Source organism: Harpegnathos saltator, unplaced genomic scaffold (genome assembly GCF_003227715.2).
Source record: "Harpegnathos saltator strain DR-91 unplaced genomic scaffold, Hsal_v8.6 scaffold255, whole genome shotgun sequence".
Lineage (NCBI taxonomy): Eukaryota > Metazoa > Arthropoda > Insecta > Hymenoptera > Formicidae > Harpegnathos > Harpegnathos saltator.
The window spans coordinates 2,146,947-2,172,147 of NW_020230045.1; the positions used below are offsets into that span (position 1 = coordinate 2,146,947).

Genomic DNA, 25,201 nt, shown 5'->3' on the forward strand with positions numbered 1-25,201 from the left:
GAGTGACACGCCGCGCGCAGGTGGTATCTGCAAATTTTCAGGGCGCATGAAGTCGTGTTGCTTCCTCCTCCTCCTCCTCCTCCTCCTCCTCATCTTTTTTTCGCAACGAAACATGTTCGCGCGTTGCGTGTGTCGCGCATGAACACGGACGCGCGATGGAACGAGCGAGAAGTCGGGGGGAAGTTGCAGCGTATTTCGAAGCACGCTGAGCGCTATTAAAGTCGAGTGCGTATCAGCGATGTCGATGTGGGTGCGATTACGACAAGTTGTTTGCAAATATTTTTTTTTTACTGCGCGCATTTCGCTTTATTGTTTTATCGTCGGTATAAAATTCGCCCGCGAGACTCGTAACACGAGCCCGGATCGGCAGATTTTTACTTCGCGCTTTAATTATCGAGATATTTGACGAGTCGGAGCCAGCGAAACGAGACGACGTCCAATCAAATTTTCCCTTGAGTAAAATCAACCGTGGATTTAACGGAAAGAATTCGAAATTGAGTAAGAGAGGGAGAGAGAGAAGCGTATATCGGATAAAATCGGTAAAAGGCCAAATTACCGGCGCTCAGCGGTCCAAAACGTTACACCGCGCAAGTAAATCGTCGACATAGCGCGCATTGCCCGATGTATTTACGAGCGAATGCCTCGAAAAGGCAAGGCTCTCGGAATATTTAACCCGCCATTACACCTCGTTAATATCGTTTCGAGAGCCGCCGCGGCATTTAATTATCCCCAGTTTCGCAATTTCCCGGGAGAAAAAGAGGAAAGGAGAGAGAGAGAGAGTGAGAGTGAGAGAGAGTGAGAGTGAGAGAGTGAGAGAGAGAGAGAGAGAGAGAGGGAGGGAGAGAGAGGGAGAGAGAGAGAGAGAGAACGTGAGGCCGACGAAGAGAGCCGGGCTCGTCGGATACGAGAGACACGAGAAGAGCCGAAGGAGACGAAGTGACGCAGAAAGTCGTAATCGGCGGCTGAGAAAGAGTGAGAAGAGGGGGAGAGGGTGTCTTCTGGAGGACTTCCTGCGAGAAGATTCTCGGAGCCGAGGGGAGTGAAAACGACAGGATAGCCTCCTCCAGAGCCGTCGTCGTCGTCGTCGTCGTCGTCGTCGGCAGCGGCGGCAACGCTACGACGGGAAAATTAAATGATTATGGGTAAACGATATCAAAGGAGCGGGATACGTGTATCTCAATTCTTCAGCCTGACGGAACGGCGAGATTGCGTATTTTTAAGCTCGCCTAACGCCAGAAAGAGGAATTCCCGCCGCGCCGTCGCGCGGGGACCGACGGGACACCCCCGAGCGGATTTCGTCCTCCGTTTCGTTTCACGCCACGGCGACTCGATGGCGAAACGACGTCACTCTCGACGAAGTTTTTGCCTCGGAGGCGTCTTCAAACCGCCATCCGGTCGATAGCTCCGAGTCTTGTTCTCTTTCGTCATTTTTTACGCGATCGATTTTTTCATTAATTTTTCTTTTTTGTCGAAAGCTTCCTTCCAAGCAAAGGAGCTTTTCTCAGGTAGAATCGTAACGCACGCAGTTGGCACAACTCTTTTTACGAAGAAATACAATCGCGATAGCAAAAACCGCTGTTTTCAGTTGATCGTCGAGTTTGAGCTTCACGATGGAAAGTATCTTTTTACGCTTGGTGTCGCGTGTCACAGATTAGAGATTTTCAATTCTAAGAGATTCCGAGGAGCGAGTCATGTTCGTGGGAAAAGGGCACGCGCGATGCGGTGTCTGTGACGATGATCGGATGATTTCTCCGGACAATTGTTGTCTTCGAATCGCGTTCACTGCTTTGCCGTATCTTGGGACGTCAGAATGTCAGTTGACGGGGGTTTGCATCCCCCGAAACCCCGTTACACACTGCGAGCGCACCGGCGCGATGTAGAGGGTGGTCGGGGAATGAATCCAGTTACGCGTAACGGTATTTCGATGCATTAATATTTTCGTGCGAGCGAATCGTATAATGTCACTGCGGCCGGACCGCCGCATCCGGATTACGAATTAATTGCCGCGCGATGAAATCAAAACATCCACCTCCGTTTATAATTAATGTTATTGCGTCGTGCAAAGGGCGGTTTACCGCAGGTAAATCGCTGCGACCGAGCGCGGAAGTAAATACGAGTTGATCTACGATCGTTTTCGGACGGAACGGGGATACCGCGCGCGCGCGCGCGCGCGTCCGCTCTCCCGTTCTCTCTTACTTTATACCGCTCTCTGCTTCTCTTTCGCTACGACACAGGGGGAAGGACAATTAGTAGAATAGCTCCTCGAAGGGCGATCAATTGGATAACCGGATTAGGTTAACTTGTTTTGCGGCTGGATCTCCTTCCTACGTCGTTGCTCGCCGTAATGGAGTGCTATGCTGTCTCTGGTCGAAATTAAAGGGGCCGCATTTTCCCGCCGGTGCTGGCCGAGATCTCCAGACCAAACAACTTACTCTTTCCCACTCGGTTTCCAGGCAAAAGAATAGCATCTTCTTGAAAAGACAGCAAACTAATGCATCGAGGTCGAATTGGATTAGAAATCGGCAATAAGTGCTTAGAAATAAGCAAGCTTTTAACGGCCTTTAACGCCCGACTTTTTTATAAGTGTTTTAAGAATAAAATTTGAGTTTTTTTCAACTGAGACTATAAGTAGTGACAACCCAAAAAAATATCAGAATTTTATATCTACGAAAAACTACCTTTCCAAGCAGAAACTACTCCCAGAAGCGAAAAATACGCCTGATCGGTTAAGTTTTTTTTTTTTTAGTTTTAATAATATCTTATAGATCACCATTTAGATAGTCAATCGTACCTTCATTTTTCGCCGCATAAAAAACTGTCACCAAGTTTTACGAAAATAAGTTGATTTCTTAATTTTTGTGTCCACCGTATTTAATTCGCCATTTCGAATTTCTGTATTCTTTTAATTTCACATTTTGCATCTGAGAAAGCTTCCAAATGTATAAAATAACAGATACCAATCTATTCGTTTATAGTGTGCGTCTAGATGTCAGTAACAATACTAACTATGCCTACTTGGAATTTCACAAAACATGTTATCGTTAAAACTGAACTAGAAACAGACTAAACCGAATCTACATACAATCTATATACCATTTTTTCGAAGAAGAATTCACCTTTACAGTGATGCAAAGAAAACGAAAATATCTCCTTTTTTTCACCAAGTTATGGATTCTTAAATGCGTTTCTGGTAACTATGGTTACCAGTAGGCGTTAAAGGGTTAAACAAGCATAAGCAGACTTTTCTTGGAAATCACGATGGCGCGTGTTTCTCTTCTTCCAACCTAGTTGCGCCTTTTTACAATTTTCGAAATATCGTTTTTGCAATATCTCACGCTGATGTAACTACAGTGAATAAATCAGGCTTGAAGAAGAAAGAAATAATCAAAGTTTGAGCGCGGCGCGAGCTCGCAAAATTTCCACGCTGCCGCTCCGAGGCCGACTGTACGCGCTTGGGCTGTCTATAGCGCGTTACAGATTTGATTTACATCCGGCCTCGTAATCGAGGAAAGATTAGACAGCGGCCAGCTGCCAGGTCAGCGCACCGGCATGGCGATCGCGACGAGGGTGTGCGTTCGTAGATGAGGCTTGTCGAAGGGCAACACGAGCCGATGCCCGCGCTAATCACCCTGGCCTCGGGTTCGAGCCCGAGAACTAAGCCCTCCGCACCCCCTCGCCCTCGACTGCCCTCGAGCCCGTTGCTTTTTGCAGCGTCATTCATAAGAGCCGAGGTTTCCGCGCGATAAGTCAAGCTGGCTCGAGTAGCCGCCAACTTGGTCGCTGTATCGATCATCATCGCCGCTGCACACGCCGAGGCTCTTGTGGATAAAGAGCGGAAGGGCGACGCGGACATCTCGAGGTAAAAATAAATTACGACAAGCGCACGGAAGAAAATCGGGGGCGCTCCGGCGCGGCGGGGTGGAAAAAGCCAGCGGCAGCTGGCCGAAGTCGTCGCTCGCATGCCGACCGAAAAGCAGCGAGCTCGTCGGAAACGACGCGTTGTCGCGCGAATTTGCCGAGATGTTCTCGTTCCCGCAGATAACTTCAACATCCATTTCGAAGGATGGATTTCCGAGCGAACACTCGCCTCCTGCCCGTCCCACCCCAGTGACAATCCCGACCCTGCGATCGCGCAGGGACCAAGTGCTGCTATTTTTAACGAAAATGTAGGTTGATGCGATTTCGCGGCGTTTCATCGGAAGCATGAAGAGAGGAGGGCGACATGAAGGAATCAGCGACTCGATGAAGAATGCACGAATTTCCACGCGCGCGCGCGCGTGCGGCCACAAGCGCGTCCTGTTACAGTATTAACGACCCTTCATTTCCTCGCGCTGACACGCTTCCCTCCGTGCGCTTCCGCTGCGCGCGCGCGCGCGCGCGTCGTCGTTAAAATATCTTAAACACCCGCGAGAGAGCCGCTCGTCAGCCGCGTGTCACAAGAATCGATAGCGCGTTCCATAAATGTCCGCGAATTCATAATGCACCCGCCCCCCGCGCTCGCAGGAGTGACCGGCAGCAGCGGGCAATATCGCGGGCAGCGCGACGCGCAACACGCACACGCGGCTTGCACATACCATTTAATTTTATTTGCGGCCTCGGGCCGGGCCGAAGGGGGGCCGAGTGGGCGGAAATATATCGGCGCTCGTATCCGCGGAAGCTTTATAAATATTGTCGCGGTGATATCTCTGCCGCCTTGCGCGCCCCGCGCCCGACTCCAACCCCTGGATATTCAAATGTCAGCCGGGATCAGCGGCCTGACACATTTTAGCGCCTCGAAATATTATTTGCCATCTCCGCCGCCACCTTCGCCCTCCTCCTCGTCGACGTCGCGACGCGTCCATCGTCGGCGCGAAGGAGGGAGGGAGGGAGAAAGAGAGAGAGAGAGAGAGAGAGAGAGAGAGAGAGAGAGAGAGAGAGAGAGAGAGAGGAAAACACGCGAGACGAGCCTCCGCCGTCAGCAGCCTCGAAGGGGCTCCAACTCTCAGTCAGCGCGGATCTCTTTATTCCAGCGCGGCTTAACGATTCAATAACCGATCGGCTCGGCGGGCGCGACCGACTCGGCTTCGCCAGCAGTCGTACTTTGCATTGAAAGCGTCCGCGACGACCCGGCCATTGGCAGCCCCTCGGCGAACGCACCCCCCTCGTTTGACGCGCCTTGTCGCCTCGCTCGACGTCCAGTCGAGCGATTCCGCTTCGGTTTCTTCTTTCTGCGGAATGGTATTCTTCTCCGAGCCGCAATTGAGGAGCTTGCGAAGCTCGTGCGATTTTTGCTCCTCTGCTTTCTAATTTATCAATGATTACGAAACGATGTTCCAAATATCCGTTAACGTCGATTCTTCAGATAATTATCTGGCTCTGTAAAATAACGGTCATCTTTCGCCGATCGGACGGACTTTTCCGCAAGCTCTTGTATACAAACTCGCGACTCGTCTCGAAGAATCTCGGGGCCAGGGGGGGGGCTGAATTTTAAGTGCGTCTATAAATACGCTGCTGTCACTGTAGCAATCAGTGACTTTACAACCTTTCGCGCGGGACGAAAGCTCGCCTCGCAGCGAACTCGCGCCGACTCTCTCAGGCGAGCTCAACTCGGTCGTTGTCAAGGTGATAGAGAGCGACATCGGGCACACAGCGGTTGTTGATACAATACAGATCGAGCGGTCATGACTCTGTTGTTTACGAGCGCGATGAGAATGCGCAGCTTGGATCTCTCATCGACTCGCTCAAGTCGGGTTGCCGCGGTCGTGGAAATCTTCGGGATCGCAGTCGATTCCTCGACATTGAAGGAGGCGTAAAACCGCCCGGGCGGTTCGGGGTGCGCAGTTTGCACGTGAATTATGTGTTCGTGAAGTGGAAGGAGCGTCTCCGCGTTGTTCGCTCGCGGCGATTGGAGCCGCGACTTGGCGCTGTTTCTCCAGGTGACGAGCGTCTCTTCGAGGCTTCCCTGGTGTTCTCCGTGTTTCTCCGCGGGCTACCATCATCTCTCACCGTCGTGTGGTCGACGACGAAAAAGATCATGGTATGTTTTTCGCTTCTTTTTTTTTGCGTGTCCTTTTTGTGTGTCGGAGTAGACGAAAATCACGCGTGAAGACCAGTGAGCGATTTTTACCTGTTCTGGAACGGATGAAATTGACAAACGTCGCAAGCTCCTCGTCACTGCGCATAAAGTGACACCGCGATTGTCGTAAGAAGAGTATCGAATGCTGCATATAACTTAACACGATGGCACGTTTCGTATGACGATTTGAATAATAAATCAGTTGAGATATTTATTTTTCGGCGCATCTGTACATTTTTCGATTGCCGATGCTATCGAATGTTGTCTGCTCGCCATGCGGAGACGAATATGCATAATACCTAATACGGTCCAAATCATTACGTAACTCGACGTTCGCTATGATCGAAAGATTTTTGTACCTTTCACTGTCGACGCTGATCGTCTCTCACTTGCCGGCTAAGCTGACCGGTGAAAACTTTCGGATTTCTTACTTTTTATTTCGGACTTTAGCATGAAATTTTCATGTTTAGTTTTGCACGAAATTCACCATGCGACTTCGAATGTTCGTGTCGCTTTTTCTTCACCCTCGACCAGTAAGTACTCCGTCTTCCAAGTGGAGAATTTGCTTGTGAATCATAATCCTCCATCAAATTGGAGATATTTGCATCTTCGACCAGACATACCTCGACCAGACATACCTCGACCAGACATTTCTTCGAGAAGAATGAAAGCGCGCGATTGAATTCTGCACGCTGACTTAATTAAATCGCGCAATTGCGCATCTGCGACATCGCGTGACCGACCGTTCATTATCGCGGAAATGATTTCTCCACGAGCAACAGCTTATCCTCGCGTCGCGCAAAGTTGCAACGACAGGTCGTTAAACTTTAGTTCCGGCGATCATCCTGTCGAGCCAGTATCTCGGCTCGTTTTCCTGTCCTCGCTCGCTCGAATTCTCCATCGTAACGGATCGACGGCCGAATCGGCGCATACATTCGCAGCTCCGCGGATCTCCGCGGGAAGCGGCTTCTGGAACACCACGAGAGTTGGACGCCGTTGTTACCAGGCGTAAATCGGAGATCGTAAAACTCGGACGAACAATCGCGCATTCGTTGTAACGACGCGAGAGGGGACTTTCTGTTATTTATTGGAGCGTTTTGCCGTAATACATTTCGCGTAGGAGGGCGCTCGGTCTGTCATCAAGGCGTTTCAGAAGTTGAATTTCCCTGCGACACTCCTCCCCTGCGAATATAATATGTATAATTATATTTATATTTGGTACTTCAAAAAGTACTCCGTCTTCCAAGTGGAGAATTTGCTTGTGAGTCATAATCCTCCGTCAAATTGGAGATATTTGCATCTTCGAATTCTTGCACCTCAAACTAATAATTTCACTGAATTTTTGAGATTCCAACATCCCGCGACAAACTCGAACGTTATTTTGATCGTCTTTAGACGGGCAAAATTTACGATTTCCGAAATTTCTTAAATTTATATGATTATACGTTGGCACGCACGTGCGGATAGGCCTATTAAAAAAATTTCTCTTCTTTATTTGTGAGAATAACCTTCCTATATTTACGCGAACAATTTCCCCGTTTTACGACTCCCCAAATTTCTGCGATACCGCGCGCGCGCTGTCATATTTTTAGAAAATAATTCTCCAAATCCCGCGAAGTCATTTCTCAACTCGCAGTTTACAGCCGCTCGAATTTTATCTCGGAACGAGTTACGCTCGCGTTAACACAAAGTTGCTGTCATACTCGCGCCCGCGTGCATACACACGCACACGCACACGCTCACGCGTACGCAGGTAGACCTCAGCCGTCGTCGAGAAGCGGCGAGGCGAAAGACTCGTATCGCGGATTGTAAATGTTACAAGATCCACCGCGAAGAGGGACGCGAAATCGTTAGTTAGTTGCAAAATTGGAATACATCGCGGCTGCGAAACGATCCAGTCTCTCTCTCTCTCTCTCTCTCTCTCTCTTTCCTTCTCTCCCCCCCTTTCTCAGAGGGGAATTAGTCGGCCTGGCAATATAAGTTTACAGCACTGGATCGGCGATTATAGTCCGGTCTTTAACGATTCTTGAAAGTTGTAACAGGCCCGCCGGGGCCCTCGAAGCGACTCTCCTCGCGTCTAGCGCGAAGGATTTCGCCGTGAAAGCCGCCGCGGAGACTTTAACGTCCGACGACGAAGCGTTCCAGGTTACTCCCGTCGTCGTCTCGGCCGAGTGTCATTCGCCGGGATATTTCTTTTGCTCCCCGGAGAAATCGAAACACTGACATTATCGATCGTGCGCAGGACGTCCAGGTTGGTCGATTTCAGCTGAATTTCCACCCGACATTTCCGTCGTGAGAACTGTGCGGAAAGTTTAATTGCGGATGCTCGAAAAAGCAACGTACTCTTACTTAATAGCTCTCAACATGGGAAGAGAGAATTGAAGGAGATCTCGCATGCGATTTCTTTTCTTTATCTAAGCAGCTTAGCTCAATATTTCCTCAGGCTGAGAGTAACGACGCACGTGATCGTCGTGAAAGAATCTGATATTTCGCATATCCTTTCGTGCGAATTCCACGATTTCAAGCGGCGCCGATCTCCGCGCGGATCATCTCGCGATTACGCGATAGTGTGAGAGCTCCACCGAGAGCTATGATCCTTCTCATTTCACCGTCGAAGCATTCATCGTCCGCACGCGGCATCGACTGCATCCCGCGGATTACGGGAGATCCTAAATAAACGAGTCGCTAATTCTCCTATTGCACTTCTTATGCGACTGCCGAATGAAAAGCCCCCGCACGAGCGCGATCCGTGACTCCGCAAATCCACTCGGGACGAAGTTTCAGGAGCCGCGTAGCCGCGCCATTCTGAAAATTTACAATCGACTTTGGTCGTTCGTGGAGGCCGCGAGAAGGAGAAGGAGGGTTCGTTCGCCGAGGCGATTCGGACGCGCGTTAACGCGCGGCTCTCTCTCTCTCTCTCTCTCTCTCTCCCCCTCCCCCCCCTCTCTCTCTCTCTCTCTCTCTTTCTCCCCCGTTACTTTATTTCGCGATATGTATGCAAAAATGAGGGCAGGCCTCCGCGCTCGCGCACGGCTGCTGCTTTGTAAAGGAATGTCGAGTCGTCCCGCGAGGATCCTGCGAATCCACACTGCGTCGAGACACGCCCGTCTCTCGTCACGAGCGAACGTCGTCGGGAGCCCAAGAAAGTAGTAGAAGTCGGCAGTATAAGTTTACAGCACTGGTTTGACACGGCGATTAAGCGGGAGGTTTAACGATCGATCGGACCGAGGTCTCCCCCCCCGGTTGAAAGGCGGGCGACCCGATATACGACGGAGGTCCTTCGATCCTCCGTCCGTCCATCTGCGGACGCCTGGACGGCCACGCGTTGTTTCACAATGTAGACGAGCCGCGGGCGACTCGTGACTTCGGCGTGAGATTTAATTGCAACTCAATTTCGGAATTTATCGCTGAATTTATGCGCCGCGCGAAGGGCGTTTCGCGTCACGGAGGGCGGTGTGCCATAATTTGCTCTCGGTTATAAATAGATACGTATCCGAGAGAATTTACTCGCGCGGTCCTGTGTGTTCAGCGAGATGTGACGCGAAAAAGTCGAAGGTGTTTCAGCTAAATCGAAGCACATTGAGATCGAGCTATTGTATCCGTTTGTAGATTTCCTAGGGATTAATTCTCTCTCTCTCTCTCTCTCTCTCTCTCTCTCTCTCTCTCTCTCTCTCTCTCTCTCTCTTTCTACCTTGATGTGATTCCGATGAGAGTTCTCGCGTGTTGAACGCATGTAAATATCACGTGGGGCGACGTTATAAAATGCACGCGCGCGAGGCGCGTCGTCCTCGGTGTATATGTATGTGTGTGTTGTGTGTGTGTGTGTCCGCTTAAGACGGATTAATTATTTGGACCGTTCGCGCATCGCAACATTCCACGATCTTGTGTACGCGATGTTCGAAGCTGTTCGGAAGATAAACTATCCGCGCGCGGCACATAACCGCGGCGGAAAGCTCGCTGCTACGGAGTTCAAGCATCGTTTTTATCACTGGCCCAAAACCTCAACGACCGATCGTAAAGCTCCGATTTAAACGGCCCGCCTTATGGCGTTATACGGCTCCGGCTTTGGTTTCGCTTAATGCCTCTGCAACAGCGCCGATGCGTTTCCCTCAAATTTCCAGCCGTGCTGCTGCAACCTCGCCGCCGCCGCCGCCGCCGCGGTGCCTCGTCGAGATTTACACCGAGACGTGATCGTATTTATTTGAATTCGCCGGGACTAACGAGAGAAACGAGAAGACGGAATGAATCCGCGGCTTAATCGTCTTATCGTAAAGCTAGAGAATCCTCCGAAGGTACCACTAGCCGACGGAATCCGCGGGGAGAAACGGCAAAATTTTGTCCATCTGCGGAAATGAATTCTGCCACGGGTTGTATTTCATCATGAATATCGCAATTACGATGGTTTTCTTCTCGGACATTTGTCCAAGTGTTCAGACACTTTCTTCAGGAATTTTCATGTCCCTCGTTTCTCTCTCTCTCTCTCTCTCTCTCTCTCTCTCTCTCTCTCTCTCTCTCTCGTGGCGCATTGATTCGGAATTTCACAACTGCAACTTCATGCCGCGTCTGTTTCGCCGTGAGTAACTCACATCTCGGCTTCAATCGGCGTAAGGCAGTGGTTCTTTCTTGAGAGAGGAAAGAGACGGTGAGAGAGTGAGGGAGACGGAGAAAAAATCGCCAAGCCATTATGATAACGCAACGGTTCAGCGAAGTCATTCACGCTCCCTCGTGTCTGTGTGTTCGCGGAGCAACGCAATACGAATAGAATTCAATTTCCCCGCGTAGCGGCGCGTCGTCGGTAGCTCTCGCGCGTACGATAACTGCGAATTTACGCGCGAGAGCCCCGCTGGCGCGTCTCGCTGGCGATTTCCCGCGTGCCGCGCATTTTACAGCGACGCAGGATCGAATTCCACGTTCCTCGCGGAATGGCTAATCGCCGGGCTCTCTCTCGCCAGGCGCTCCTCGATCCTCCTCGAAGGCGCCGAGGATCCTCGAGCGTGCCGCGCTGCGCTCGATACGCGCGCGAAGCGCGCTTCATAAATAATTCGCAAGCAGAGACTTTCGGGCCACGGGACGAGGTTGCGTTCATCATCGCGAGCAGCGTCGAAATGAAATGACAAAGTCCCGCGTCGACGCAGCGGCGAGGAACCCGGCGTCAGGATACCGCGTCAGGATCCCGCAGGACGACGACGCGCCGCGACGCGACCGTAAGCCGCAGAAACGATAGACTGAATCTTAATTGATCGCCGCCGATTAACGTCGGCGCGCGAATTTCGTACGGTCATCCGCTATCGCTTCGAGTTAGTTAGCGAGTCCTTCCGCCGCACGGCGGCGACAGGATTCTCCTGGACGTGTCGAGCGAAAGCGAGAGAGAGAGAGAGAGAGAGAGAGAGAGAGAGAGAGAGAGAGAGAGAGAGAGAAGGGGAGAGCGAGAGGGACGGACGATGAGTGACAGCCCTTGGCCGTCACGTACTCCGTGGCGTTTTCTTACCGGCCCGTTGAGCGGCCGGCAACTTCCACTACTTGGGTGGCCCGAGTGCGCGATGTCGTCGAATTTTTGCAAAGAAAGACGCCGGGGAGAATCGGCGGTGAGTTCTTCATTGCGCGGCGATCGTTATTTATCTCGCTCGTTTGATACGCTAAATCTGGCCATCCGGCGAGTCGCGCCTGCGTGACATGCGAGTATTTTTCCCTGCCGAGTTGGTGAGACTGATTCTGCCGGTTACATCAAGCTCTTTCTGCAGGGTAGATCGAATTTTCGTAAAGCCACGAGTACTGAGGAATGCACCTTTCGCGGTAATTTTATATCTCGAGCGATTTGGAACATTCTACGACATTTTACGAGGTGTACGAGTCGTGCTTCTCTCACGCCAAAAGGAACCACGCAAGATGAAAGTTCCTCCTCCTTCCTCCTGAAAACATTTTTTTCTCGAGATTTTTCGATTCCTCCTCTCTCTTTCTCTCTCGGCGTACACACAAGGTATCAATTATCTTCGATCTCGAGGCTCCAAAAAAGTATCAAAAGACACCAATTTCCTCACGCGCGTTTTCGTTTCCTGACTTTGTCCTGACGTCGTCCTTCGTCTGCCGCTGTTCTCCTCTCCGCCGAGCGCGCGACTTCCTCACGAAACACCCGTTAGATCCCGGCGCTGCTGATGGAGGAGAACTCACTCGGCCCTTGATGTGTGCGCGCACGCATGCAAATTCGCAACTTTGTTGCTAAGCACAAACGGGCCCCGGCTTGTCGTTCGTCGGCGTGAGATGTGGTCCGTCAAAAAGCCGTAAAACGCCGTGGGCCTTCGCCGTCGTTCGGGCCCTCCTGCCCGCTCGCTCGCTCACACGCGTGCACGCGCGTACACGCACGGGACTTTCGCGCCCGCTCGCTGCGTTTATTTGCGTCGTCGGGTCCCGCGCTCTTTAAGGCCCCGCTGCTCGTTCTCAGGCATCGCCTTAAGCGGCCCTCGGCGAAGATAATAAAAGGCGGGCCCGCCTCGCGATGGGGCCCGATCGACCCGGTAAACTCGGTGACAACAACGACGCTCGCGTCTTTTAACGCAGAAAACGCATCTCTTCTCTTTTCCTCGCGCCTCTCTCTCTCTCTCTCTCTCTCTCTCTCTCTCTCTCTCTCTGTCTTCCTTCTTCATCGTCGTTTTCTTCTTCTTCTTTTCTTTTTCTTCTTCTCTTCTTCTTCTTTTTCATCTTCTTCATCTTCTTCATCTTCTTCTTCTTCTTCATCTTCTTCTTCTTCTTCTTCTTCTTCTTCTTCTTCTTCTCCTTCTCCTTCTTCTTCTTCTTCTTCTTCTTCTTCTTCTTCTTCTTCGCACCGTGTCATCTCGCGCGATCAGCCAGGCCCCGAAGGGCCCCGTTGGCTTTCTAAATCTTATCGACCGGCAGTAAAACTTTATGTTCGCGCCCGGACGAGGAGGCGACTCGGAGCGAGCGGCGACAATAGCCTCGGGAATAGCGCCGCGAATCTCCGAGAAGCGGAGAGGCGAAATGGCAGGACGAGGTGAGGCGGGATATACGTTACTTTTGCACTTGACTTATCTAGGCGCAGTCGGCGGGCGAGTTCTTTAAAGTCGCACCGACATGGCTGTCCGTTTCACGTTCGTTAACGCGTCAAGCGCCTCGGCGCGTACGCCGATTCGCCTGGGTTTTACCGAGAATCCAAGAGGAATCGCCAAGAGGAGGAAACATCGTGAAAATAACGAGGAAATATATTCGATACCCTCCATCCCTCCCTTCTCCCAGCCGCGGAGTCGCGTCGGGGATTCAGATAGACGGCTAGCTGAGAAGCAAGCGATGCGATCCAAGCGCGAACGGAATCGCGTGAAAGACGATATCATCCTCCCTCCGTTTTCGAAAACAAATTCATCAAGGGGCCGGGGTCGGGTAACAACCCTTAATGACGAACAGGTTTCTCGCATTAGTCCGCAGCGCGCTACATACGACGTGCCGAGCAAAAACAGTCGTGTTCGCAGCGCGGCCGGCCGCGCGAGGTGTCGTCGCGCCGACAACCGCAGGGTTGGGCGGTGAACCGAGAATCGGCCGTAAGGGTGGCTGTAAACGCCTCTGTCCGCGCTTGCGGACGCACCGATGGATCATCCGTCGTCACCCCATCGGCCGGTCCTCCGGCGTAATTTATCCCGTTATGCTAATCGGGACGATTTGTCTAAATTAAAAGGCGCTCGGCCGCTGATCCGCGGTCAGAGGCCCTTCCCCATTTCCGACCCTACCCTCGCTCGCTCCCGCCCTCCCCCCTCCCTCCCTCCCTCCTTCCCCGCATCTCTTTCTCGCCGTCGTCACCGCGCTCTCGCGCTCCATCATTATTTCCGTCGTTGTCGTCTTTGTCGCCGCTGTCGCCGGGGTGGCGAGAAACGACCGCCGGACACTCTCTCGCCGGCCTCGCCACCCTCGCCACCCCCTTGGGACGACAGCCGTGTTATCGCCGCCAAATCCCGCGGATGATGAGACTTTAGTTTATTGTACGTGCGGTTCTCGCCCCCGGAAAGACAAAGACTCGCTTCCTCCACTCCCTCCCCCGCCTCAGACCCCTCCCTCTGCCACAGCGCGTTGGGCATCGGCGCAAGCGGTCGCTTGCTCCGAGATGCCCGCGGATTTGCTTCTTTCCTCCTCGTCGACGAGGTCCGAATCGAAGCCGCAAATCCTACTCTGGGCACGAGACTCGCCTGCGAAATGAGATTCCTTTGAGAGAGGAGGAAAAAGAGAAAGAAATGGCTGCCGCTCGGACGGCTCGCCGCCCGGGAACCGCGGCGAACGATTCTCCCGACACCCCCATGGGACCCGCCGCGTGCGAATCCACGGGATCTCGTTCGCGCTCGAAATTTTCGACGATATCTCGTAATTTTTCCAGCGCCGGAAAAATTGCTCACGGAGTGACCAGCGTTTGAAGGCGCGACTATTACTTCGTGTATCCTGTGAAGAAGCACAGTCGTAGCCACACTCTCTCGTTACACACAGAAGCAAAGAGAAGCATCGAGGATAAAAAATAAAAGCGAGGAGCGCGATAAAAGGGCAGGGCGAAGGGCAGCGCGACGAGGAAGCAGCGTCGTAAGAGATACAGAATACAATCTGCGCTTATATATATCAGTGTTACGGCTTTATGCTCGCGCTTGGATCTTTTCTTTCGGAGTGGCCGTCGTAGATCCTAATCGTCGTCCCTCTCAGGTGAGAAAGCCACGGCGCGCTGATGGCGCCGATGACGATGATGAAGGCGATGATGCCGCCGATAGCGACGGGTCGAGCGTGCGGAGGCCGCAAACACGGCAAGTGCTAATATCCAATCACGTCGCTTCCTCCGGCTGGGAGGAAGCGTTCGATCGGCTAATTTTCCATAATTAAACCGCCATAAAGTCGTCACGGCCGGTCACACGCGCTCTCGCGAGATTCGCACCGTGGTCGGGTAGTACTCGATTCGATCGCTTTCAGTTTGAGAGAACCAGTTGGCGGGAGTCGCAGGAGAAATAATTTTGACTTGCAGTGCGAAATCATTCTGCATCCCCCCTGTGTTAGGGGGAGAAAATTTTAGAACACTTTAAGACTGCGGGCGATGCTCTCGAGATTCTTTGGCCAACCGAGAGTTCACTTTTAGCAGAAATTTGGACGGGAGATAATTTGGAAAATAAAATTTTGATAAACGTATCACAGAATATATTATATATTATTTTATGTGTGTTACACGCTGGGATTGGTGCTCCTTTTTTGCGTTTCTCCGCCTCCCCCTCTCTTCTTTTTTAATCGGGATTTCCAAACTTGGCGATTCTCTCGCGTTCGTAGGGGATGCTGCGGGGTGAGCGTCGAATTGTCCGCGAACGATCTGTGAGAACGCAGAGATGTCTCCGGCATTCGCGCGGTGAGGCGCGGGCGGACCCTCTCTCTCTCTCTCTCTCTCACCGCTCATGCTAAGCTATATAAATCTGAGCATCTCATGGCGGCATAAGTCTGAGGATTAACCGGCGTCCTCCGCCGGGTACCAGCATCGGTCGGGGCGACACCACCAACGGGATTGATCCCCCGCCGACTTTCTTCCTCGCCTGGAATCCTCCGACGTCTTATATCTGTCCGCCGCCGCCGCCGCCGCGATATTTCTCCTCTCTCTTCTCCGCTCTAACACGCGCGCCGGCGAATGTTAATTTTTTCTTTTTCCCCGAGAGCCCATTGTTATTCGCGAGGGCGCCTTGATTAAATCCATTAGCCGCCGCTCGATCGCCGCCGTCCTCCCGCGGTTCATGGGAGAACCCGTTTCTCGCGATTTCGTCCGCGCGCTCTTTGCGGCGCCGGGATTTTCTCGTCTCGTTGACGATGCGTCTCCTCGAGGAGATCCCGAGATCCACTCGAGGCTTCAGTCTCACTTAATTTCCTGTTTTGTTTTTTTTTTTCCTTTTTTCTCTTTTTCCTTTTTTCTTCTGGTAATTCGCCGCTTCACAGCGAGACCTTTCGGCACTGAGATTCTTAACCGCGAGTGCGTCCCGGCCGCTCTCGGCAACACCGCCACGTGGGAGAGTACTAATAGAAGAGTCAAGTCGCGAGAGTATCCTCTCGGGTTATGCTGCGAGCATTCTCCGAGGATCTTTAAAAGTCATTTTCGGCTCCGGGAAAATCGTTGACCAACTTTTGTTCGTTTCCATCTTCGGAGGAAACTGCTGCTTGGTATTCGCGTCGGTCTCCGGGGGATAGCGAGTGGCTGAAGGGGCGGCGGCGGCGGCGGCGGCGGCGGCAGTGGCAGCGGTGTGTGTACGGTGTGTGAGAGAAAGAGAGGCAGAGAGGGAGGAGATACAGGTTTCCCGGGGGCGGCTGATGAGGTATTGATGATAGGATCGCGTCAACACCAGCTGAGCCAATTACACGCCTAAATCTCCTCTCTCCTCTTCTCTTTCCTCCGTGAAATTACATCTCTCTTGCATTTATCACTTTCGTGTAGCCTAATACCGATCGATGACAGTGGGATCTGTGACTCATCGACGACAGCAGGCTGTGAAACGGGCGCATAATGCCATAATAAATAGCACAAAGATACGCGAGAAGATATGAATATATTTTTATCTGATCTGGCACGGAGAGAAGCGCCAGCTCGGAATTTATTGCACCGCACATGTTAGCCGCAACGAATAAATCGCAGTGCCGACAGTTCGACTCATCCTTTGTCTCACTTACCACTTTCAGCTCTACAAGACGAGCAACGCGCTCGCAAATTAGTTAAGGCTAAAAATCCGTTTGTTATCGCTCGAATCCGTATATCATATCCCTTTTTAGAGGTAGAGATGTGCGAACTATTCGAATTGGAATCGAGTCGAATCGAATCTAATGTAATTCGACTCGATTCGAATCCGAATCCCTATGATTCGAATTCGAATAATTCCGAAATAGGAATCGAATACATTATCGTTTGCGTGCGTCAGCTACACAAAACGGGCCATCTGGGCCTGTATGTTTGAACCCTTGACTTGCAATTAACTCAACTTATAATTAATAACTTAATTATAAATTATTTTAATTATTTAAATATATATTTTACTTTAAGATGATATTGCAATATCAATATTCCCTTTCATATTGAAATCTTCCATCATTATTTGCATGTTTAATAGTCACGTTCAATTTTTTAATGATTCGATTCGACATAAAAATTCTTGATTCGCACATCTCTACTTTTTAGATATTAATTATTACGCTCGGCAGTCCCGGTTCGTAAAACCCAGTCCGCGCGGAGCATCTTCGACGCTTTCGACGAAAGACTCCGAAGGTAAAATCCGAATCGTAAAATCGAGCGTCCCCCGCGTCCGACTTCAAGTCCTATTCGATCGCGCGACAATGTCGCGCGTGTTTCTAGGATCGTGCTCGTAACCCACTGTAATCGCGCGCGACAATATCGTTAGTTAAGTCGTCGGTCGGTCCGCTGAAAGGCGAAGAGGGGAAAACCCGCAGCGCGAAGTCGCTCTCTCTCTCTCTCTTTCTCTCCCTCTCCGTCTCCGGCGATATACCTTATCTGCGACTGCATGCGATTCGCTCGCCAATAACACCGTACGTCTTTTTTGTTGCAGGTAAGTGCAGTCACGGCGCTATCAGCCACTCAAAGTAGTAGAATGTCAGTGAGTCTCTCTCTCTCTCTCTCTCTTCATCGACGGCTTTATCTTTAGCGTCGTCCGCGTATGCGTTCGTAAGTAGGTGGAACCGCGTCTTAGACGAAGAGCGATAAGAGGTGGCCGCGCCCTCGTGCGCCGGCAATAATCGTATATGAAAGTGGGCCCGCGCGGAGGGAACCCCCTGTTTTATGCCGCCCGTAAGTTCTCGCCGCGGCCGAGGCGCGGAATGCAGGCCGAGATTCCGTCCGGTCGCTCGCGTGCTTCGATTTTATTTCGGCGATCGCCGGCCTTTCCGACAGACGCCTCGACAGATTTTGCCATTTCCCTCCTCTGTCTCCTTCCAAGGGAGAGTTTATCCATAAATTTCATCCGAGTTGGTTGATTACTCGTTATTACGGCGTGTGCTTCGACGTCTGTCTGCGGCAAATTATCTGTTTTTGAACCTTTTCCTCTCTTCTTCTTCTCCGTGCGCGTAAATATCCGAATCGAAGGAGGCAAGCGACAGTCTTGTTGGGCATGCGTGAGACTTGCCGCACGTTTCCTGTCGTATCGTCCTCTTAACGATATCGCGCATGAGACGTTCTTGAGCACCACTTTGTGGCCGACGAGCGACTTCCGCATCGCGTCTACGTTCCTCACGAACGCAGCGGCGTGCGCGACAGGGACCCCAGCGAGCATACGTTATTCCCGCCGGCGCGGCGTTTCGGTGGAGGGGCGCGCGCAGGGGGTGGCTATTTGTCGCGACGCGGTTCGCCTCACTACCGCCCGCCGCCGAATAACAAACTGGTAGGAAATAACAAACGCGTCGCTACATTGAAATAGCCCGGGCGGCTCGTATCTCACGACCGTGAGACGGCGGCGGGAGGGTGGTGAAAGGACCTTGGAGAGTTCGGGGGTGCGCGCAAGATGGGGGTCGTACAAGACGAAGAAGAAGAAGAAGTGGAGAAAACAGGAAGAGAGACAGACACCGTATGAAGGCGAGCGCGAAGGAAGAGGAACGGCGTTTCCTTCTTTCGCGAAATCGCCTCCCAAATCTCGCGTGAAAATTACCCTATTGTGTGTCGGGGACGGCCGGGCCGCCGCTTGCCGCCTCCCCCGCCGCCCTCCCTCTTGCTCGCCGAGGCGACCTCGTATTTCATCCCTCGGTTACATAATCGGCTTTTTGTTTCACGTTTTTATCCCCGGTGCGGATCCCAACTCTCGCCCCCCTCGTCCCCCTTCGGCGCCCAGGACCAACGCCAACACGCGCGCGCCGCTACCTTTCTACCACGACGATGAGGAAGGCGGGAGAGGGGGGGGGTGGTAGCGGGAGCAACGACGACGGCCGGGCGGCGGCGGCGGATCTCCGAGGGGAGATGGTGAAAAAGTGCCCCAAGGATATCGTAAACCTCCTCCGCGCCGCGGCCGCGCCTCGTCGTCCACCCTCTCGACGGCGCTCGATTTGCTCTTGAGCACCTCTTCGTGGTTCGTGGAGGCGCGCTGCCCCTCCGCCGAAGACGGGCCGGCCTAAATCGACCGGCAACGAGCTAGGTTTGCGGCCCGCGAAGCAACCTCACCCCGCCGCGCCGTCGGCTTTTATCTCCCGGTGTGTTAACCCTTAAACCACGCCATCAGAAGCGCTGCTTTATCCTACAACCCTTCGAGCGCCGCGGCACTTTTGATGACTCCGCGAAGAATATCGCGAGCGACTCCGTCGAGAGAACAAGCTGGGGCGTCCATGTGCTTCCGAGTAGCGGAAGTACCTTGTGACTTTCCGCCGCAATTCCGTCCAGTGCTCCGATTTCATAAAGATCGCTGGGACGAAGGGACAAGTCAAGACACCGAAGAAGCAGAGAGGGGGGGGGGCAACTGGTGAAATTGCACGACGCGCAGTTTCGCAATTTCCACGTTCGCCGACTCGCACTGCGCGCGCGAACGGAGGTGCATATTTTCGTGTTAATCCACACGCAATTACGAGCCGGCCGAGCGAGATCCGCGATACACCGCGGCTACAACGCGCGGGAATAATAATTGATCTCGCGTCTCGCATCGCGCTCTCGCGCTCTCTTCATCAACGAGTCTTCGCCAACAAGCGCGCACTGCCCGGCTAACGCCCGGCATCTTCGCCTGATAACGAGCGCCGTCACCTTGATCAGCCGCCTATATCGGGTATCGCGTTCCAATTAACCCGTTTTAACGATCCGCTGCTCTCCGTCCTCTTCTCCGCTCTCTCTCTCTGTCTCCCGGTCCACCGCCCGTTCTCCCGCCCCCTCGCTCGTTCCGTACTTTTTTTCATAACCAGTCCGCCGCACTCGTCGAAATGTCGGAAAAAAGGCGAAGCACCGCTCGGTCATTCGGTACATAGCGTTGAGTGGTAGTCAGGTATTATCAGGGGTTATCGACGTATAGTCCGTGAAAGGGTGCGGACGGTCGGCGGCGGCGGCGGCGGCGGCGGCGGCGGCGGGGGATGAGGAACGGCGAACGCGTGGCCAGGGGCGGCGGCGGGGGGGGGTGGATGGACAGAGAAGCCGATGTGGACCATATGCCGCCCAGTATGTTCAACACTCTCTCACCGGGACAGTCCAGTCCTCGAGTCGAGGCCTCTCCTCTCTTGTTCGCCATTCCCCCGCTTCCCCAACCCCTATCTGCCCCCGCGCATCGGCCCCCTCACCCCGCCACCCTCCTCTTCGCCCTCTGACCTTCTATCATCATAATCGATATATTATACCGCGGTCTGTATTTTATTCACGTGTCGCACCGTGGAATGCGTTTGTTCGGGATATTGTGCGAGCGCCCCCTCCCCTCTACCTTCTTTCTCTTTCTCACTCTCTCACCCCCGTCAACATATATGCGCGCGCGCGCGCGCGTCACCCACCCTCGCCGTTCTCTCTTCGTCTCACCCTCTTCGCTCATTTTTTCACCGTCGGTTATTTGATCGGCGAGATTATTCCTTTTTCTCTTTCTCTCTCTCTCTCTCTCTCTCTCTCTCTCTCTCTCTCTCTCTCTCTCTCTCCCTCTCGATGCAGCACTTTTTTTCTTCCTCTTTTTGTTTGGGATTCGATTATGGTGCGTCGAGATTTACCGGAGATCATTGCGGTAGGTTGAATCAGACGAGACGTGCGCGCGCGCGCCTTTTACCGACTCGCGTATCGCCGTTCGCCGCGTAATGCGCGTGGATGTTGCACGTGTATGTATATGTCTCTCGTTGCGTAAGAGAACATGAGAAGCAAAGAGAGAGAGAGAGAGAGAGAGAGAGAGATAAGAAGTCCACGCCGTCACGATTATCTCGAGATCGTGTCTTCCAGTTTGCGCAGCCGGCTTATCCCAGCTCCCTTCGTTATCTCGGCTGCTCTTGTTCTGCTCGGAGAGACGGAATCGTGAGTATTTCTACACGAAGTTTCTTCATTATATCGGTGTGACGTCTCCGATGAAGTAATAACTTCCCGAGTCCGTCAACGACGAATTACACGTGGATCGTCGCGTCTTTCCTCCTCTCTCTCTCTCTCTCTCTCTCTCTCTTCCTCTTTGTCTCGCCGCGTGATCCAAGCGAGCCAAGAGCGAAAGCGAAAGAGAAGGAGAGCGGGAGCGAAAGAAGAAGGAAGGAGAGAAAGGAGAGACAGAAATTGATCAGGGCGCTCACGTCTTTTATTGGGAAACTTGCTTTATACCACGGGCGCGAAAGTGGCCGCGCGAGAAGGAGGGGGAGGGGAGGGGAGGAGGTCGGCTAATGTCGCGTTAATTTACAATTTGCGCGACTAGCGCGAGGAAACGTCGATATTGGCCATCTGCCGCCGATTCACTGCGGTCATCCCGCATAATTCTCTGCGGTTGTCGAAATCGTTCACTATTATATCCCCGCTTGCGGCTGTAAAAACCGCGGCGGTTAATTGTTTTTTGCCGGCCGCCACGGGGGCGGCCGGGCAAAATAGATTACGCATGCCAAGTTGCGGTTTTGCCGAAGTATTTCATCGTCGGTGTCGCGTGAGCCGCGAAAAAATCCACCGTTAATCGATATCATGTGCGGACGATTGAGAGCGTGTAGGGAGCGGGGAGCGCCAACGCGACCGCGCGTGTGTGTTTCTTCGAATAACAGCAGCAGCTCCGCTGCCACCTCTCCCCCCCTCCCCCCCGTCTCCTCGCCGTTGCCGAATCGTCCTCGCGATTCCAGTTAGTCGCTGATTATTCTCAGATGTGTGTCGTTTATCGTTAATACCCCGCGTCCCGCTGAAACTCGTCGAGATATCCCGCGATCTGGAATCTTATCTCTACCGGATAAGATTCCAGGTTATCAGTGACGGCAGGATCCTCACATCCTTATCGCCGCGGATTATCGCCGATCGCCATCGGGCGTCAGCCGACCGCGTCCGCGATTCGCGCTTCCGCCGTCATCGCGAAAAGTCACCGGCCGGCCGGGAACTGGTTTACTTTCGAACTGTTACGAAGGCGCGAGGATGTCTCTCGCCCGAGAGGATTCGGCTCGCTCTCTCAGCGCGCCGCGGCCGGGCTGTAAAATTCGTGGGATCTCGACGTGGAAGAAGTCGTCGTCCACTACCTACGTATTGTGTCTCCCCGCGATCGCGCCGCGCGCACTTCGTCGGCTTTGTACGGCCGGACAGCTGTCCAGAAACATTTCTCTCCGTTTCTCCCTCCCTCTCTCCCCCTCCCCGCCCCCCGCCCCGTTTCTCCCACTCTCATTCTCTTACTGTTTCTCTGTCTCTGTCTCTGTCTCTCGTCTCGTCCTACCACCTCGAGTGTTCTCCAGTTTCTCCTTTTATCACTTTTATTGGACTCCGACCACTGTGTGTCGTCATTGAAGTCGGCCGGGGTTTATGGACGCGGTGCCATTCAGTAGGCAGGAAATGCCACGGCCGATCCTCCTGCACAGGATCGCGCGACTGCTGGAACTCTTTCACGCGTGCTCGCGCGCTCAATTGGAATCATAAATTATCGCCGCGGCTGCGCCCGGTGCGCGCGCTGTATCGCCGTGAATTATCGGCGCGGATGCCCGGCATCATAAACGACTCCCGAAGAAAGGACGCGCCAATCTCGAGTTTCGATTTGGTAACTGAGACCTCGCCGAGACGAGTCTTGTCGAGTAAGATATTCGGCTCGGCGAAGAAGGACGAGGAGAGGAATCGCTTCTGAAGATCGGAATGAACGTCCGGTGCTCGCTTATAAAATTATCCTTCATCTTCGTCTCATCGTCCCGTAAACTCTGAGTAAATTGATTTTACTCGAAATCTCGATTCGGCTTATTCGCGTCCCTCGAATTTTTATCTCGCAGTACGATACATTAATGAAAATTAGAAAAAAAAGGAACGTATACCGTCGGTCTCTCGCGCGCTCGAAAAACGAGAAAAAACATGCTGTTGAAGTGAATATAAAAGAAGCGGATGCGGAGTATCGACGAACTATTGTTACAAACATCGGGGATTGATAGTACTCATAAAGCTGCATGAAAAGCTCTTAATAAACATGGATTCAAAAATCAATCATATCCGACGTGTATTCGCGCACGCATGGCGTTACTTTGGGATCGGCAGGGAGGCGGATCGAAAACGCGACGCGGAATCCGCTCGCTCGGCCGGCCACTTCGAGTCGCGGTCTCGAGCGCGTTCGCGCGCGGAATTGACGAATGCGTTTCGCGGGAGCTCGATGATCGCCCGCTTACGGAGGCCTTCAGCCGGTTCAGCCCTTCAGCAAGTGGTGATTTTCCACTTTGCCTCACACCGATAGAAAAATATACTTGAATTAACTATAATCTCACTATATTTTATAGTTCATTTTGGCGTCAACCATATTTTTATAGTTCGCGGAACCTACAAAATATAGTAGAATAAACACAAATACATAATCAATGATTGTCTTAAATAATTGTTTAGTTACTTTTACCACATATATGGTGATTTCTCATTCACAAATATAGTGAGATTTAATATTCATATAGTTACATCTGTCATCATTTAGCAAATATTGACTGTATAAAGGAGTTACTTTACCTACCATTTTATATTTTATTTATATTGTATCTATACAATAATTTTAGTTTAACTTGCTATAATTCTTAGTAAAAATATTATATGGTTGGTTATACTACGCCTATATCGTAATTATTACCGATATTATGGTAATACTTACTATAAATATGATATTTCGGACTATAATTTAGTTACTATATCATTATAGTTCCAAATATCATATACTTTTCTCTCAGTGCAGATGCTTGCTCCGTCACCCCAATGTCTCGATTCTCATTAGATCACCGCGGGAATTCGTGCAATAATAATTTTAATGGACTCTGCATAATTAAAAAAAGATATATATCTACGATTAACGATACGCAACGAAAGAAAGCAGACCGACAGCCTTACGCCGCGCAGGCGACGTTCTTTACCGAGGGATTAAATTGCACTCGTCGCAGCCGCGAGTTCGCGACCGTCCGAATTGAGCGTCGCGACAGCAGCGCGCGCGTGGGAGCGGTCGGTCCGCTCGCGAAGCAAGAAAAGGAGGAGCGAAAGAGGAGGAAAAGCACGCACGCACGCACGCACGCACTCGGAAGTAAATCATGCCGAAAGCAATCGGCTACGAACACCGACGGTGATTTACAACAAACAGGCTAGGTGTTTACTGGCGTTTGCGACTCGCGACTATGACGACCGGCGCGCATAAGAATCGATTCCGTTTTAGGAGCTTCCCCTAAACGTTAAGCGCGAGGCCGCGCGCTTCGAAGTTCGCGCCGCGGTTATTTACGTCCCATGTTGTTCGCTTTGACGAGCGTAAACGTCGACGGCGTGATTTACGACCGGTGGCCTGCCCTGTCCGCGGCCGCGTCGCGAAATCCTCGCTCCTCGCGCCGCGACGTCTGCATTAGGTCGACGATTATCGCGCTATTAGCGCGACCCCGACGTCGAAGGATACCTCTCTCAGGAGAGAGAGATCCTGCTGGGAGAGTCGACCGAGCGCGCTCGCGTCGGGGGGATTTTTAATTTTCTTTTTCTAAAGAGGACTTGAAAATTATTTATATAAAATTATTTATATAAAAATTTATGTAAAAGACGATTTAATTATCCTGATATAAGCAAATTGTATCTAAGGATAAATAAAAAGTGTAATCTTAATCTAATCTTTGGGCTCTCGGATTTCCCAGCACTTTCGGCTTTCTTTTCAATCGCGGACTTGCAGGTGCTCCGATCTGGCGCTTGAAATATCCCGAGATCGCTCCTTCAGGATCTCGATCTTATACACGCGAGCGCGAAAAATATCCTGCGTCCGACACGTCAGCCTTTCGCAGCGCAACGCTCGCCTTGTCTCGAGCGACGGAACTAACGGAACACGGCGCGAGCCGCATCCTTCGCGCCGTGTCCCGCGACGTCGTCCTGCGCGCTGCAAGCGACCCGGAGCTTCTTCGGCGAATGCATCTGCGGCTGACCGCGGCCGGCCGGTAAGCCTCCTTAAGTCCGTAACTCTGCCGTGATTTGTGTCCTCGCTCTCGCTCTCGCTCTCGCTTCGTTTTCTCTCTCTCTCTCTCTCTCTCTCTCTCGCTCTCTCTCTCTCTCTCTCTCTCTCT

At 52.2% G+C, this 25,201-nt stretch overlaps 1 protein-coding gene across 4 annotated transcripts in view; it reads left to right on the plus strand.

The window, feature by feature from the left end:
* LOC105180973 (uncharacterized) overlaps nucleotides 1-25,201 on the plus strand; it is a 178,857-nt gene that overhangs the window by 77,994 nt on the left and 75,662 nt on the right. For 2 of the 4 annotated variants that reach the window (XM_025299226.1, XM_025299227.1), the window contains exon 4: nucleotides 20,940-21,011. The exons of the other annotated variants lie outside the window; for them this stretch is intronic. In XM_025299226.1, the coding sequence (XP_025155011.1) occupies nucleotides 20,940-21,011 (72 nt within the window). The remainder of the gene's footprint in view (nucleotides 1-20,939; nucleotides 21,012-25,201) is intronic. 4 annotated transcript variants of the gene reach the window in all.